Source organism: Nerophis lumbriciformis, linkage group LG03 (genome assembly GCF_033978685.3).
Source record: "Nerophis lumbriciformis linkage group LG03, RoL_Nlum_v2.1, whole genome shotgun sequence".
Lineage (NCBI taxonomy): Eukaryota > Metazoa > Chordata > Actinopteri > Syngnathiformes > Syngnathidae > Nerophis > Nerophis lumbriciformis.
In genome coordinates, this window is record NC_084550.2 from 23,472,501 (window position 1) to 23,485,135 (window position 12,635).

Consider the following 12,635-nt stretch of genomic DNA (forward strand, 5'->3'; position numbering starts at 1 on the left):
ACTCCGCGGTTGTGTCCGCAAACCGCAAATCTCTACCAAGCGCATATCATTATGTCAAGATAATGGCACTAGCATTTACTTAATTTAAGAATATTTTTCAACATATTGAGCAAAAAGGTCTCATTTTGTTTTCTACCAAGAAAAGTGCACTTGTTATTAGTGAGAATATTCTTATTTTAAGGTATTTTTGGGTTCATTGAGGTTAGCTATTTGACTTGTTTTGGAAAGTCTTGACCAGTCAAATTTTCTTGTTCTATTGGCAGATATATTTGCTTAGTTCAAATAAAATACCCATCATTTTTATATATTTTTTTCTTGTTTTTGAACACTGACTTTTTGCAGTGTAGTGGGTTGTTGTGGCAACCAGCTAATGGGAATCCTTAATAAAAATCCAAATCAAATCAAGTGAAGCGTCAAGTCGGCGATACAGGGGTCGACCTCCATACGATGCTGCTGTTATCAGTTTTGAGCCTCACCTTGCACATGGCCACCCAGTGGCTGTCCTGCTCCAGGAAGTGCTCCTCAAAAGCCGACAGACAGTCCAGCTGGTCCCGGGACCTCTTCACGTAGTTCTTAAACACGGGCGACCATTTCTTCAATAACTGAGGACGGAGCCAACATTTTGTTAGAGGCTGCTTATTCTTGAAGGAAAAGTGACAAAACTTAGACAAACTTTATTGATCCACAAGGGAAATTGTTCCACACAGTAGCTCAGTTGCAAAGGATGGAAAGGGTAAGGATGGAAAGGGTAATGCAGGCATAAAGTAGACTAAAAATGTGCCATAGTAGCAATATAAAATGTAACATATTCAATATTTACATATAGCGGTATAGCTCAGTTGGTAGAGTGGCCGTGCCAGCAACTTGAGGGTTCCAGGTTCGATCCCCGCTTCTGCCAACCTAGTCACTGCCGTCGTGTCCTTGGGCAAGACACTTTACCCACCTGCTCCCAGTGCCACCCACACTGGTTTAACTTAGATATTGGGTTTCACTATGTAAAGTGCTATACAAAAAATATAATTCAAATATATACTGATATATTATATCATATTTTTATATAATACCATCACAGATGCTGTCTTTTAAACTTTGTGCCTAGAACAGTCCGGATGGTTCTTTTCCTCATTGGTCTGGCAGACACGACGTCCACAGTTTCCAAAAACAATTAGAAATGTGGACTCGTCAGACCACAGAACACTTTTCTACTTTGCATCAGTCATCTTAGATGAGCTCGGGCCCCAGCGAAGCCGGCGGCGTTTCTGGGTGTTGTTGATAAATGGCTTTGGCTTTGCATCGTAGAGTTTTAACTTGCACTTTCAGATGTAGCGACAAATTGTAGTTACTGACAATGGGCTCAGGAACACTTGAGAAAACCATGTGGTGATATCCTTTACACACTGAGGTCAGTTTTTGAGGGATCGAAGGTCACGGGCACAGTGATTTTTCCAGATTCTTTGAACCTAGATCGTGAAATCCCTAAAATTCCTCGCAATAGCTCGTTAAGAAATGTTGTTCTTAAACTCACAAATTGGTGACCCTCGTTTTCTCAAGTGTTCCTGAGCCCATGTGGTGATATCCTTTATACACTGATGTCGCTTTTTGATGCAGTACCGCCTAAGGGATCGAAGGTCACGTACCTGCAGTGATTTCTTCAGATTCTTTGAACCTTTTGATGATATTACGGACCGTAGATGGTGAAATCCCTAAATTCCTTGCAAATGTTGTTCTTAAACTGTTGGACAATTTGCTCACGCATTTGTTCAAAGTGGTGGCCTTCGCCCCGTCCTTGTTTGTGAATGAATTTATACCCAATCATGGCACCCACCTGTTCCCAATTAGCCTGTTCACCTGTGGGATGTTCCAAATAAGTGTTTGACAAGCATTCCTCAACTTTATCAGTCTTTTTTGCCACTTGTGCCAGCTTTGTTGAAACATGTTGCAGGCATTAAATTCCAAATGAGCTATTACCGGTATTTGCAAAAAATAAAGTTTCTCAGTGTGAACATTAAATATATTGTCTTTGTAGTCTATTCCATTGAATATAAGTTGAAAAAGATTTATTTACCATTTAAACATCGTGACAACTTCACTGGTTTTAGGTTTTGTACAAATATTTCACCTGTAACACAATAGGAGTCAAAGAGAAGATTTACCGGCAGAAGCATAGCGACGTATTGGGATGCGGTGAGCTGTGGGCCCTGCTGCTGGAACGGGGTCTCCAACAACACCCGGGTCAGTATCTGCATCACCTCCTTCAGAGTGATGTTGTAGGCGTACCTGCAGGAAGACGGCTCGTCACACTCCACAAAAATCTAAAAAAAAGTGCTAACTGGATGTTAACACTTACTTGAGAGAGTTGATCTCGAGCACCAGGTTGTCGCAGCTGATGTTTTCTTCCAATCCTCTTTGTAGAGTACCCACCACCTCCTTCTGGAACACTAGAGGTACAAGTTCATTAGATTCTTTGGTTAGAATATCTATGGAATGTTTATTATTCAAAAATTATTAACATTTTTGTAAAAATACTTTATAATACCGTATTTTCCGCACCATTAGCCGCACCTAAAAACCACAAATTTACTCAAAAGCTGACAGTGCGGCTTTTAACCCGGTGCGCTTTATATATGGATAAATATTAAGATTCATTTTCATAAAGTTTCGATCTCGCAACTTAGGTAAACAGCCGCCATCTTTTTTCCCGGTAGAACAGGAAGCGCTTCTTCTTCTACGCAAGCAACCGCCAAGGTAAGCACCCGCCCCCATAGAACAGGAAGCGCTTCTTCTTCTACTGTAAGCAACCACCCGCCCCCGGAGGAAGAAGAAGCGCGCGGATTTTCGTTTCATTTCCTTTGTGTGTTTACATCTGTAAAGACCAGACTACAAAATGGCTCCTACTAAGCGACACGCGTATAACGCAGAATTTAAACTTAAGGCAATAAGTCATGCCGAAGAACACGGAAATAGAGCAGCAGCAAGAGAATATAACATAAATGAATCAATGGTGCGTAGGTGGAGGAAGCAAGAAGATGACCTGCGCCAGGTAAAGAAGACAAAACAGAGTTTCCGAGGGAACAAAGCAAGATGGCAACTGTTGGAGGACAAACTCGAACAGTGGGTTGTTGAGCAGAGACCAGCAAGCAGAAGTGTCAGCACCATCACTATTCGAATGAAGGCAACAATGCTAGCAAGCGAACTTCACCTGGATGATTTTAAAGGTGGTGCTTCTTGGTGTTTCCGGTTCATGAAAAGACGCAATCTCTCCATCCGCACACGGACCACTATTTCACAGCAACTGCCTAACGACTTTAAAGAAAAGCTGGCTACTTTCCGTGCATATTGTAAAAACAAGATAGCTGAAAAAAAGATCCGGCCAGAGCACATTATCAACATGGACGAGGTTCCACTGACTTTTGATATTCCTGTGAACTGCACTGTTGATATAACGGGAGCACGTACGGTGAATATTCGCACCACAGGGAATGAGAAGTCGTCCTTCACTGTGGTTCTAGCTTGCCATGCTAATGGCCAGAAACTTCCTCCCATGGTGATATTCAAAAGGAAGACCTTGCCAAAAGAGACCTTTCCAGCCGGCGTCATCATAAAAGCTAACTCGAAGGGATGGATGGATGAAGAAAAGATGAGCGAGTGGTTAAGGGAAGTTTACGCGAAGAGGCCGGGTGGCTTTTTTCACACAGCTCCGTCCAACGGCCTTCTTTCATCTCCGTAATATCGCAAAAATTCGTTCTATTTTATCCACTAGCGACGCTGAGATCATTATTCATGCGTTCGTTACGTCTCGTCTCGACTACTGTAACGTATTATTTTCGGGTCTCCCTATGTCTAGCATTAAAAGATTACAATTGGTACAAAATGCGGCTGCTAGACTTTTGACAAGAACAAGAAAGTTTGATCATATTACGCCTATACTGGCTCACCTGCACTGGCTTCCTGTGCACTTAAGATGTGACTTTAAGGTTTTACTACTTACGTATAAAATACTACACGGTCTAGCTCCGTCCTATCTTGTCGATTGCATTGTACCATATGTCCCGGCAAGAAATCTGCGTTCAAAGAACTCCGGCTTATTAGTGATTCCCAGAGCCCAAAAAAAGTCTGCGGGCTATAGAGCGTTTTCTATTCGGGCTCCAGTACTATGGAATGCCCTCCCGGTAACAATTAGAGATGCTACCTCAGTAGAAGCATTTAAGTCCCATCTTAAAACTCATTTGTATACTCTAGCCTTTAAATAGCCCCCCTGTTAGACCAGTTGATCTGCCGTTTCTTTTCTTTTCTCCTCTGCTCCCCTTTTCCTTGAGGGGGGGGGGGGGGGGGGGGGCACAGGTCCGGTGGCCATGGATGAAGTGCTGGCTGTCCAGAGTCGGGACCCGGGGTGGACCGCTCGCCTGTGCATCGGCTGGGAACATCTCTGCGCTGCTGACCCGTCTCCGCTCGGGATGGTGTCCTGCTGGCCCCACTATGGACTGGACTCTTACTATTATGTTGGATCCACTATGGACTGGACTCTCACAATATTATGTCAGAGCCACTTGACATCCATTGCTTTCGGTCTCCCCTAGAGGGGGGGGGGTTACCCACATATGCGGTCCTCTCCAAGGTTTCTCATAGTCATTCACATCGACGTCCCACTGGGGTGAGTTTTTCCTTGCCCGTATGTGGGCTTTGTACCGAGGATGTCGTTGTGGCTTGTGCAGCCCTTTGAGACACTTGTGATTTAGGGCTATATAAATAAAGATTGATTGATTGATTGATGTTGATATACGACTCTATGCGCGCCCACATCACAGATGGTGTCAAAAAACAAGTGAAGCACACAAATACAACACTCGCCGTCATTCCGGGTGGATTAACCAAAGAACTCCAACCGCTGGATATTGGTGTCAACAGGGCATTCAAATCACGACTGCGAACGGCGTGGGAACAATGGATGACCGAAGGCGAACACACCTTCACTAAGACAGGGAGACAGCGCCGGACGACATACGCCAACATTTGCCAGTGGATCGTAAATGCCTGGGCAGATATTTCGGTCACAACTGTGGTCCGAGCTTTCCGGAAGGCAGGATTCACAGAACTGCTGGACAACAACAGCGACACTGACTCCGATGACTTCGACGAGACGGAACCGGCCATTTTGGATCCCACATTTGCCCAACTTTTCAATTCGGACACCGAAGACGAAGAATTCGAAGGATTTACGAATGAAGAATAACTTCAGAAAGTGAGCGCTATGTTTATTTTGTGTGTTGTGACATTAACGTTCGAGCAACATTATGTTGCTATTGCTCTACACTATTTTGAATTTTACTATGTTTGTGATTGCACATTTGCGTACATTTTGGGACAGAGTTGTTAGAACGCTGGTTTTCAATATATTATTAAAGTTTGACTGACCTATCTGACTGTTTTTTTGACATTCCCTTTAGCGCAGCGTAGGCACGGCTTATAGTCCGGAGCGGCTTATTGGTGGACAAAGTTTTGAAATATGCCATTCATTGAAGGTGCGGCTAATAATCCGGTGCGCCTTATAGTGCGGAAAATACGGTACACTAAAATTAAACAGAAATGCCCAAAGCATTCTGGAAAATTAAGTATTTCTCCAAATTTTTTTCCATAGTACAAAAGTAATAATATTATTACTTAATAGTTTTATGCCTCCAAAATTGGCTAAAATGCATGCTGACTGTTAACATGCTCGCAAGACTTTAAGTAAAAAACCATGACTTTAAAGGGGAACATTATCACCAGACCTATGTAAGTGTCAATATAAACCTTGATGTTGCAGAAAAAAGACCATATATTTTTTAAACCGATTTCCGAACTCTAAATGGGTAAATTTTGGCGAATTAAATGCCTTTCTATTATTCGCTCTCGGAGCGATGACGTCACGTCGTGACGTCACATCGGGAAGCAATACACCATTTTCTCACTTTCGTCGGTGTGTTGTCGAAACAACACGAACAGGGACGGATTCAAGTTGCACCAGTGGCCCAAAGATGCGAAAGTGGCAAGAAATTGGACGAAATTTGTTCAAAATACGAGGGTGTGGGGAAAGCCGACGAAATGGTCAGTCGTTTGTTCCGCACACTTTACCGACGAAAGCTATGCTACGACAGAGATGGCAAGAATGTGTGGATATCCTGCGACACTCAAAGCAGATGCATTTCCAACGATAAAGTCAAAGAAATCAGCCGCCAGACCCCCATTGAATCTGCCGGAGTGTGTGAGCTATTCAGGGACAAAGGACCTCGGTAGCACGGCAAGCAATGGCGGCAGTTTGTTCCCGCAGACGAGCGAGCTAAACCCCCTGGATGTCTTGGCTCACACCGTCCCTTATGCCACCGAAGATGATCAAGAGAAGAATATCGACCCTAGCTTCCCTGGTCTGCTGACATCAACTCCAAAACTGGACAGATCAGCTTTCAGGAAAAGAGAGCGGATGAGGGTATGTCTACATAATATATTAATTGATGAAAACTTTATTCATTACTCGCTGTTTTACGTAAATTATTATACATAAACTGTGTTTACCAATAATTTAGCTTAAAAACATTTATTTTTTTCAATCATTCGAGTACATTCGGGTAGTCTTGTGTAATGCAGTATTTTGTGTCTATTTAGGTATGGTTGACCTGAGTGCTGAAATCGTGGAAAAATATATGTTCTTAGCGCGCCTGAAATGGGCTGTCTGCACTCTCAAAGTGCATGTTGTTGCCAAATGTATTTCATATGCTGTAAACCTAGTTCATAGTTGTTAGTAATTATCTTATCAGACAGTGTTAAGCCGCTGAAATCCGACTGTCTGAATCCGAGCTAATGTCGCTATAGCTTGCTGTTTGTTTGTATTGGCATCACTGTGTGACGTCACAGGAAAATGGACGGGTGTTTATAACGATGGTTAAAATCAGGCACTTGGAAGCTTTTTTTAGGGATATTGCGTGATGGGTAAAATTTTGAAAAAAACTTCGAAAAATAAAATAAGCCACTGGAAACTGATTTTTAATGGCTTTAACCCTTCTGAAATTGTGATAATGTTCCCCTTTAAGTGTTATACTTACAAAATTGGCTAAAATTCTAACATGTTAACACTTCTTCCATAATATGGGATAGGATAGGACTTTATTGTCATTGCAACAAGTACAACGAGACTATGTTTTCAGCACAAACCCGTTCCAGATGAGACAAACAAACAGTGTACAGGGTTACAGAACAGGAACGCTGATGGGTCGCCACGAGGCGCCTCGTAAAAGGTGGGAAAAAGGTCAAACGCTGGGGAAGAAGATGAGTAAAAAAATACAATCTAGACTGGGCTCCTAAGGGGGCCTCGTCTGGAGTGGGAAAATAACCTCCATGCCATGCACACATAAACATGTTACATTTAATCACGACAACTCGCAACAGAGGGGTGGGAGAGTTGGGACCCTGGAGGTCGACTGCTGCTATGAAGCGCTGCCAGCCGTCCATCACCCCGAAGGGGAGTCAAGCGGTGGTGAAGAGAAGTGAAGTGAATTATATTTATATAGCGCTTTTTCTCGTGACTCAAAGCGCTTTACATTGTGAAACCCAATATCTAAGTTACATTTTTAAACCAGAGTGGGTGGCACTGGGAGAAAGTGGGTAAAGTGTCTTGCCCAAGGACACAACGGCAGTGACTAGGTTGGCAGAAGCGGGGATCGAACCTGGAACCCTCAAGTTGCTGGCACGGCCACTCTACCAACCGAGCTGTACTGCCCGTAAAGGCGTGGAGTGGGAGACGGGGGGGGTGTGTGTGTATATGCCCATCGTCTTGGGTGTGTTGATGTAGTGTCCATAGGCCTGGGGCCGTTCTGCATGCAAGCAAAAGTTCGACTCCAGGTGTCGTTGAGGAGGGAGGGAGGTCAAAAGCGTCCATGATTGAGGTGTCCTCGGGGGGATGTTTTCAGAACAGCCTGCTCCTGTTGTTGCAGCATCAAGGCCATTCGAGGGAGTCAAATCGTAGATTAGGATTTTTGCTTTTCCGCAAGCAGACATTACAATGGCTTGTAAATGGTAAATGGGTTATACTTGTATAGCGCTTTTCTACCTTCAAGGTACTCAAAGCGCTTTGACACTATTTCCACATTCACCCATTCACACACACATTCACACACTGATGGCGGGAGCTGCCATGCAAGGCGCAAACCACGACCCATCAGGAGCAAGGTTGAAGTGTCTTGCTCAAGGACACAACAGACGTGACGAAGTTGGTAGAAGGTGGGGATTGAACCAGGAACCCTCAGGTTGCTGGCACGGCCACTCTCCCAACTGCGCCACGCCGTCTGTTCTATTCGTCCATGCTGGCTCTCATATCCATTTTTTCCCTTTCAACCAGCTTTTCCATGATGTGATCCATCTTGCGATTCAGTTCAGAAATCGCCCCAGTATGTGATCCCACAGCCCGGCCCAAACCTTCCATTGCGACGAACAGCCTTTGGGCTCCTTGAGGGGCTGCCATCGTCTTACGAATTTGACAATACACCAGAGCAATGCCCAGCCCAATCAGCAGGCGCCCCGCGATCACGGTTCCAAATAGGTAGATATCTTCCACGTCCTCGATGGAAAGGACTGAGAGTAGGGCTGGGCGATATTGCCTTTTATTAATATCTCGATATTTTTAGGCTATGTCACGATACACGATATATATCTCAATATTTTGCCTTAAAGGGGAACATTATCACCAGACCTATGTAAGCGTCAATATATACCTTGATGTTGCAGAAAAAAGACCATATATTTTTTTAACCGATTTCCGAACTCTAAATGGGTGAATTTTGGCGAATTAAATGCCTTTCTATTATTCGCTCTCGGAGCGATGACGTCACAACGTGACGTCACATCGGGAAGCAATCCGCCATTTTCTCAAACACCAAGTCAAATCAGCTCTGTTATTTTCCGTTTTTTCGACTGTTTTCCGTACCTTGGAGACATCATGCCTCGTCGGTGTGTTGTCGGAGGGTGTAACAACACAAACAGGGACGGATTCAAGTTGCACCAGTGGCCCAAAGATGCGAAAGTGGCAAGAAATTGGACGTTTGTTCCGCACACTTTACCGACGAAAGCTATGCTACGACAGAGATGGCAAGAATGTGTGGATATCCTGCGACACTCAAAGCAGATGCATTTCCAACGATAAAGTCAAAGAAATCTGCCGCCAGACCCCCATTGAATCTGCCGGAGTGTGTGAGCAATTCAGGGACAAAGGACCTCGGTAGCACGGCAAGCAATGGCGGCAGTTTGTTCCCGCAGACGAGCGAGCTAAACCCCCTGGATGTCTTGGCTCACACCGTCCCTTATGCCACCGAAGATGATCAAGAGAAAAATATCGACCCTAGCTTCCCTGGCCTGCTGACATCAACTCCAAAACTGGACAGATCAGCTTTCAGGAAAAGAGAGCGGATGAGGGTATGTCTACAGAATATATTAATTGATGAAAATTGGGCTGTCTGCACTCTCAAAGTGCATGTTGTTGCCAAATGTATTTCATATGCTGTAAACCTAGTTCATAGTTGTTAGTTTCCTTTAATGCCAAACAAACACATACCAATCGTTGGTTAGAAGGCGATCGCCGAATTCGTCCTCGCTTTCTCCCGTGTCGCTGGCTGTCGTGTCGTTTTCGTCAGTTTCGCTTGCATACGGTTCAAACCGATATGGCTCAATAGCTTCAGTTTCTTCTTCAATTTCGTTTTCGCTACCTGCCTCCACACTACAACCATCCGTTTCAATACATGCGTAATCTGTTGAATCGCTTAAGCCGCTGAAATCCGAGTCTGAATCCGAGCTAATGTCGCTATAGCTTGCTGTTCTATGCGCCATGTTTGTTTGAGTTGGCATCACTATGTGACGTCACAGGAAAATGGACGGGTGTATATAACGATGGTTAAAATCAGGCACTTTGAAGCTTTTTTTTTAGGGATATTGCGTGATGGGTAAAATTTTGAAAAAAACTTTAAAAAATAAAATAAGCCACTGGGAACTGATTTTTAATGGTTTTAACCCTTCTGAAATTGTGATAATGTTCCCCTTTAACCTTGAATGAACACTTGATGCATATAATCACAGCAGTATGATGATTCTATGTGTCTACATTAAAACATTCTTCTTCATACTGCATTAATATATGCTACTTTTAAACTTTCATGCAGAGAAGGAAATCAAATAGTGTATGTCCTTCGCTATGTGGTAGGTTACTGCGGACGTTATCTCCTTCTGTTGTTGACTATTGGTTTCATACGGTGTTGATCTGGACAGTATGTGACGTATGTAAGAAGGTGCGCTTGTTTTACGTCTCTGTGAAAAGGAGAGACAAGAAAGAGTGATAAACGGCTGTAATGTAATGCCCGCAGCTAAAAGCAACTGCGTGAGAACGTATACTCCAATATCACCATATAGTCATTTTCTATATCGCACAGAGACAAAAGTATATTCCATATATCGCCCAGCCCTAACTGAGAGGCACATGATTCTCCATTTATCCTAGGAATCTCTCACGTACCCCGCAGCAGTGGTTCCATCAGGGCAGCCAGGCTCCCCAGAACCTCTTTTCCTCGTCGAGAAGATTTTGTCAATTGAATCGAGAGTCCGGCTGATCATTTCCATGTCTGACGTTTACATTTGGAGGACAGCGCAAAGAAAGAGGCTTCAAAAAAGTGTAGAAAAGACAAAATAAAGAGAGCAAGCAGGAAGAAGGGAGCGGAAAAAAATGCAATGACAGTAAAGTCCTATCCTATCTTATAGCATACATATTGAAGTGTACTCCGTACACATATTGTAGTGCAGTGTTTTTCAACCACTGTGCCGCGGCACACTAGTGTACCGTGAGATATTGTCTGGTGTGCCGTGGGAGATGATGTCATTTCACCTAATTGGGTTAAAAATATTTTTTGCAAACCAGTAATTATAATCCGCAAATAATGTGCCGTTGTTGAGTGCCTGTGCTGTCTGGAGCGCGGCAGAGTAACCGTGTAATACTCGTCCATATCAGTAGGTGGCAGCCGGTAGCTAATTGCTTTGTGGATGTCGGGAACATTGTTTGTCGTGATCACAATATGCAGACGACAGCGGGAGGCAGTGTGCAGGTAAAAAGGTATCTCACGCTTAAACCAAAAATAAACGAAAGGCGAGTGCCGCTAAGAAAAGGCATCGAAGCTTAGGGATGGCCATGCAAAACAAAACTAAAACTGAACTGGCTGCAAAGTAAACAAAAACAGAATGCTGGACGACAGCAAAGACTTTCAGCGTGTGGAGCAGCAGACGGCGTCCACAAAGTACATCCGAACATGCCATGGCAATCAACAACAAAATAGGAGCGCAAGACAAGAACTAAAACACTACACACAGGAAAACACCAAAAAACTCAAAATAAGTCACGGCGTGATGTGACAGGTCGTCACAGTACACCTACTTTGAGACAAGAGCTATAGTGATGCATGGTTGGTTATGGTTTGAATTTATATCCAACAATTGCGAGAACTACTTTTTACTGTCAATATCGGTGAGGTATGCTGAGTTTAATTTATTTATGCTTTCCGCTAGTGGTGTGCCTCGGGATTTTTCCAATGAAAAAAATGTGCCTTGGCTCGAAAAAGGTTGAAAAACACTGTTGTAGTGTATACATATTGAAGTGCACTCCATACACATATTGTAGTGTATACATATTGAAGTGCACTAAGGGATTTGAGGCGACAAACCACTTTGCTATCTTGCAATCTACATTGCTTTGGCATAAAAGTCACTAAAGTAGCAGACAGTACATCTCTCTGTAGGCCTGCTAAGATCCACACATGAGTCCACCATTATTGGCCTGTTGGGTAAAAAAAACAACTCACCATTGACATCATCCATCTCAGGTGAGGGAATGACTGGATCATCAGGACCGTCGGGCTCGCTGTCCTCGCTCTCGCTCTCTAGCTCAGGGTTCAAGGTCAAGCCTGGGAGTATATGAGCGTGTGTGAGAGACAGCTGCATTGTGGGAAGTGTGAAGACACCACCAGAGTGCCGGCCTACCCCACAGACAATGTGACAGCTCCTCATCATCCGTGTCACTCAGACTGCTGACTTTCCAGATGTAGCCTTGTCCCTCTGCTCCCACCTCCGCCGGGTTAAAAACTGCGAAGGAACAGCGACTAAGGCTCAAACATGGTCAAACGCGTCGAGGCTTACCGAGCCGCACCTTTCTGTTTGGCGTGGTCCTCGCTCTGCCCCACCGTGGCGACGTCGCTGAGGAATTCGTCGTCATCTTCCTCCTCCTCCTCCTCCGCCGGGTGGTGCATGGACACCACAGTGCCCTCGGGCAAAGAGATGTGAGGTCCGATCACCACCTGGCGAGGAAGAGAGCGTTGCTTAAAAAAGGAAGTCTGCTTCGGTTGCCATGGTGACCATCTTGAATAATATCCATTAATGACAACATAGAAGCTTTTCAGGGAGTTGCTCACATTATACGCCAGGACGCACTGTTTGTTGAGCGTGACGCCTTCTTTGACCTCGGCCTTGTCACAGACCACAGAATGACTGATCCGCACGTTGCTGGCCACCTGAACATGATTCCAGATGTAGGCGTGGTCCAAGATGACATTGTCACCTGTTGCAGGAAAAAACATTTG

General features: G+C 44.3%; 1 protein-coding gene across 1 annotated transcript in view; it reads right to left on the reverse strand.

Moving 5' to 3' along the window:
• eif2b5 (eukaryotic translation initiation factor 2B, subunit 5 epsilon) overlaps nucleotides 1-12,635 on the reverse strand; it is a 59,511-nt gene that overhangs the window by 9,837 nt on the left and 37,039 nt on the right. The window contains exons 8-14 of the mRNA XM_061935721.1: nucleotides 12,468-12,613; nucleotides 12,206-12,353; nucleotides 12,040-12,141; nucleotides 11,862-11,963; nucleotides 2,348-2,438; nucleotides 2,154-2,277; nucleotides 477-602 (exon numbers count right to left, since the gene is read on the reverse strand). Of these exons, the coding sequence (XP_061791705.1) occupies nucleotides 477-602; nucleotides 2,154-2,277; nucleotides 2,348-2,438; nucleotides 11,862-11,963; nucleotides 12,040-12,141; nucleotides 12,206-12,353; nucleotides 12,468-12,613 (839 nt within the window). The remainder of the gene's footprint in view (nucleotides 1-476; nucleotides 603-2,153; nucleotides 2,278-2,347; nucleotides 2,439-11,861; nucleotides 11,964-12,039; nucleotides 12,142-12,205; nucleotides 12,354-12,467; nucleotides 12,614-12,635) is intronic.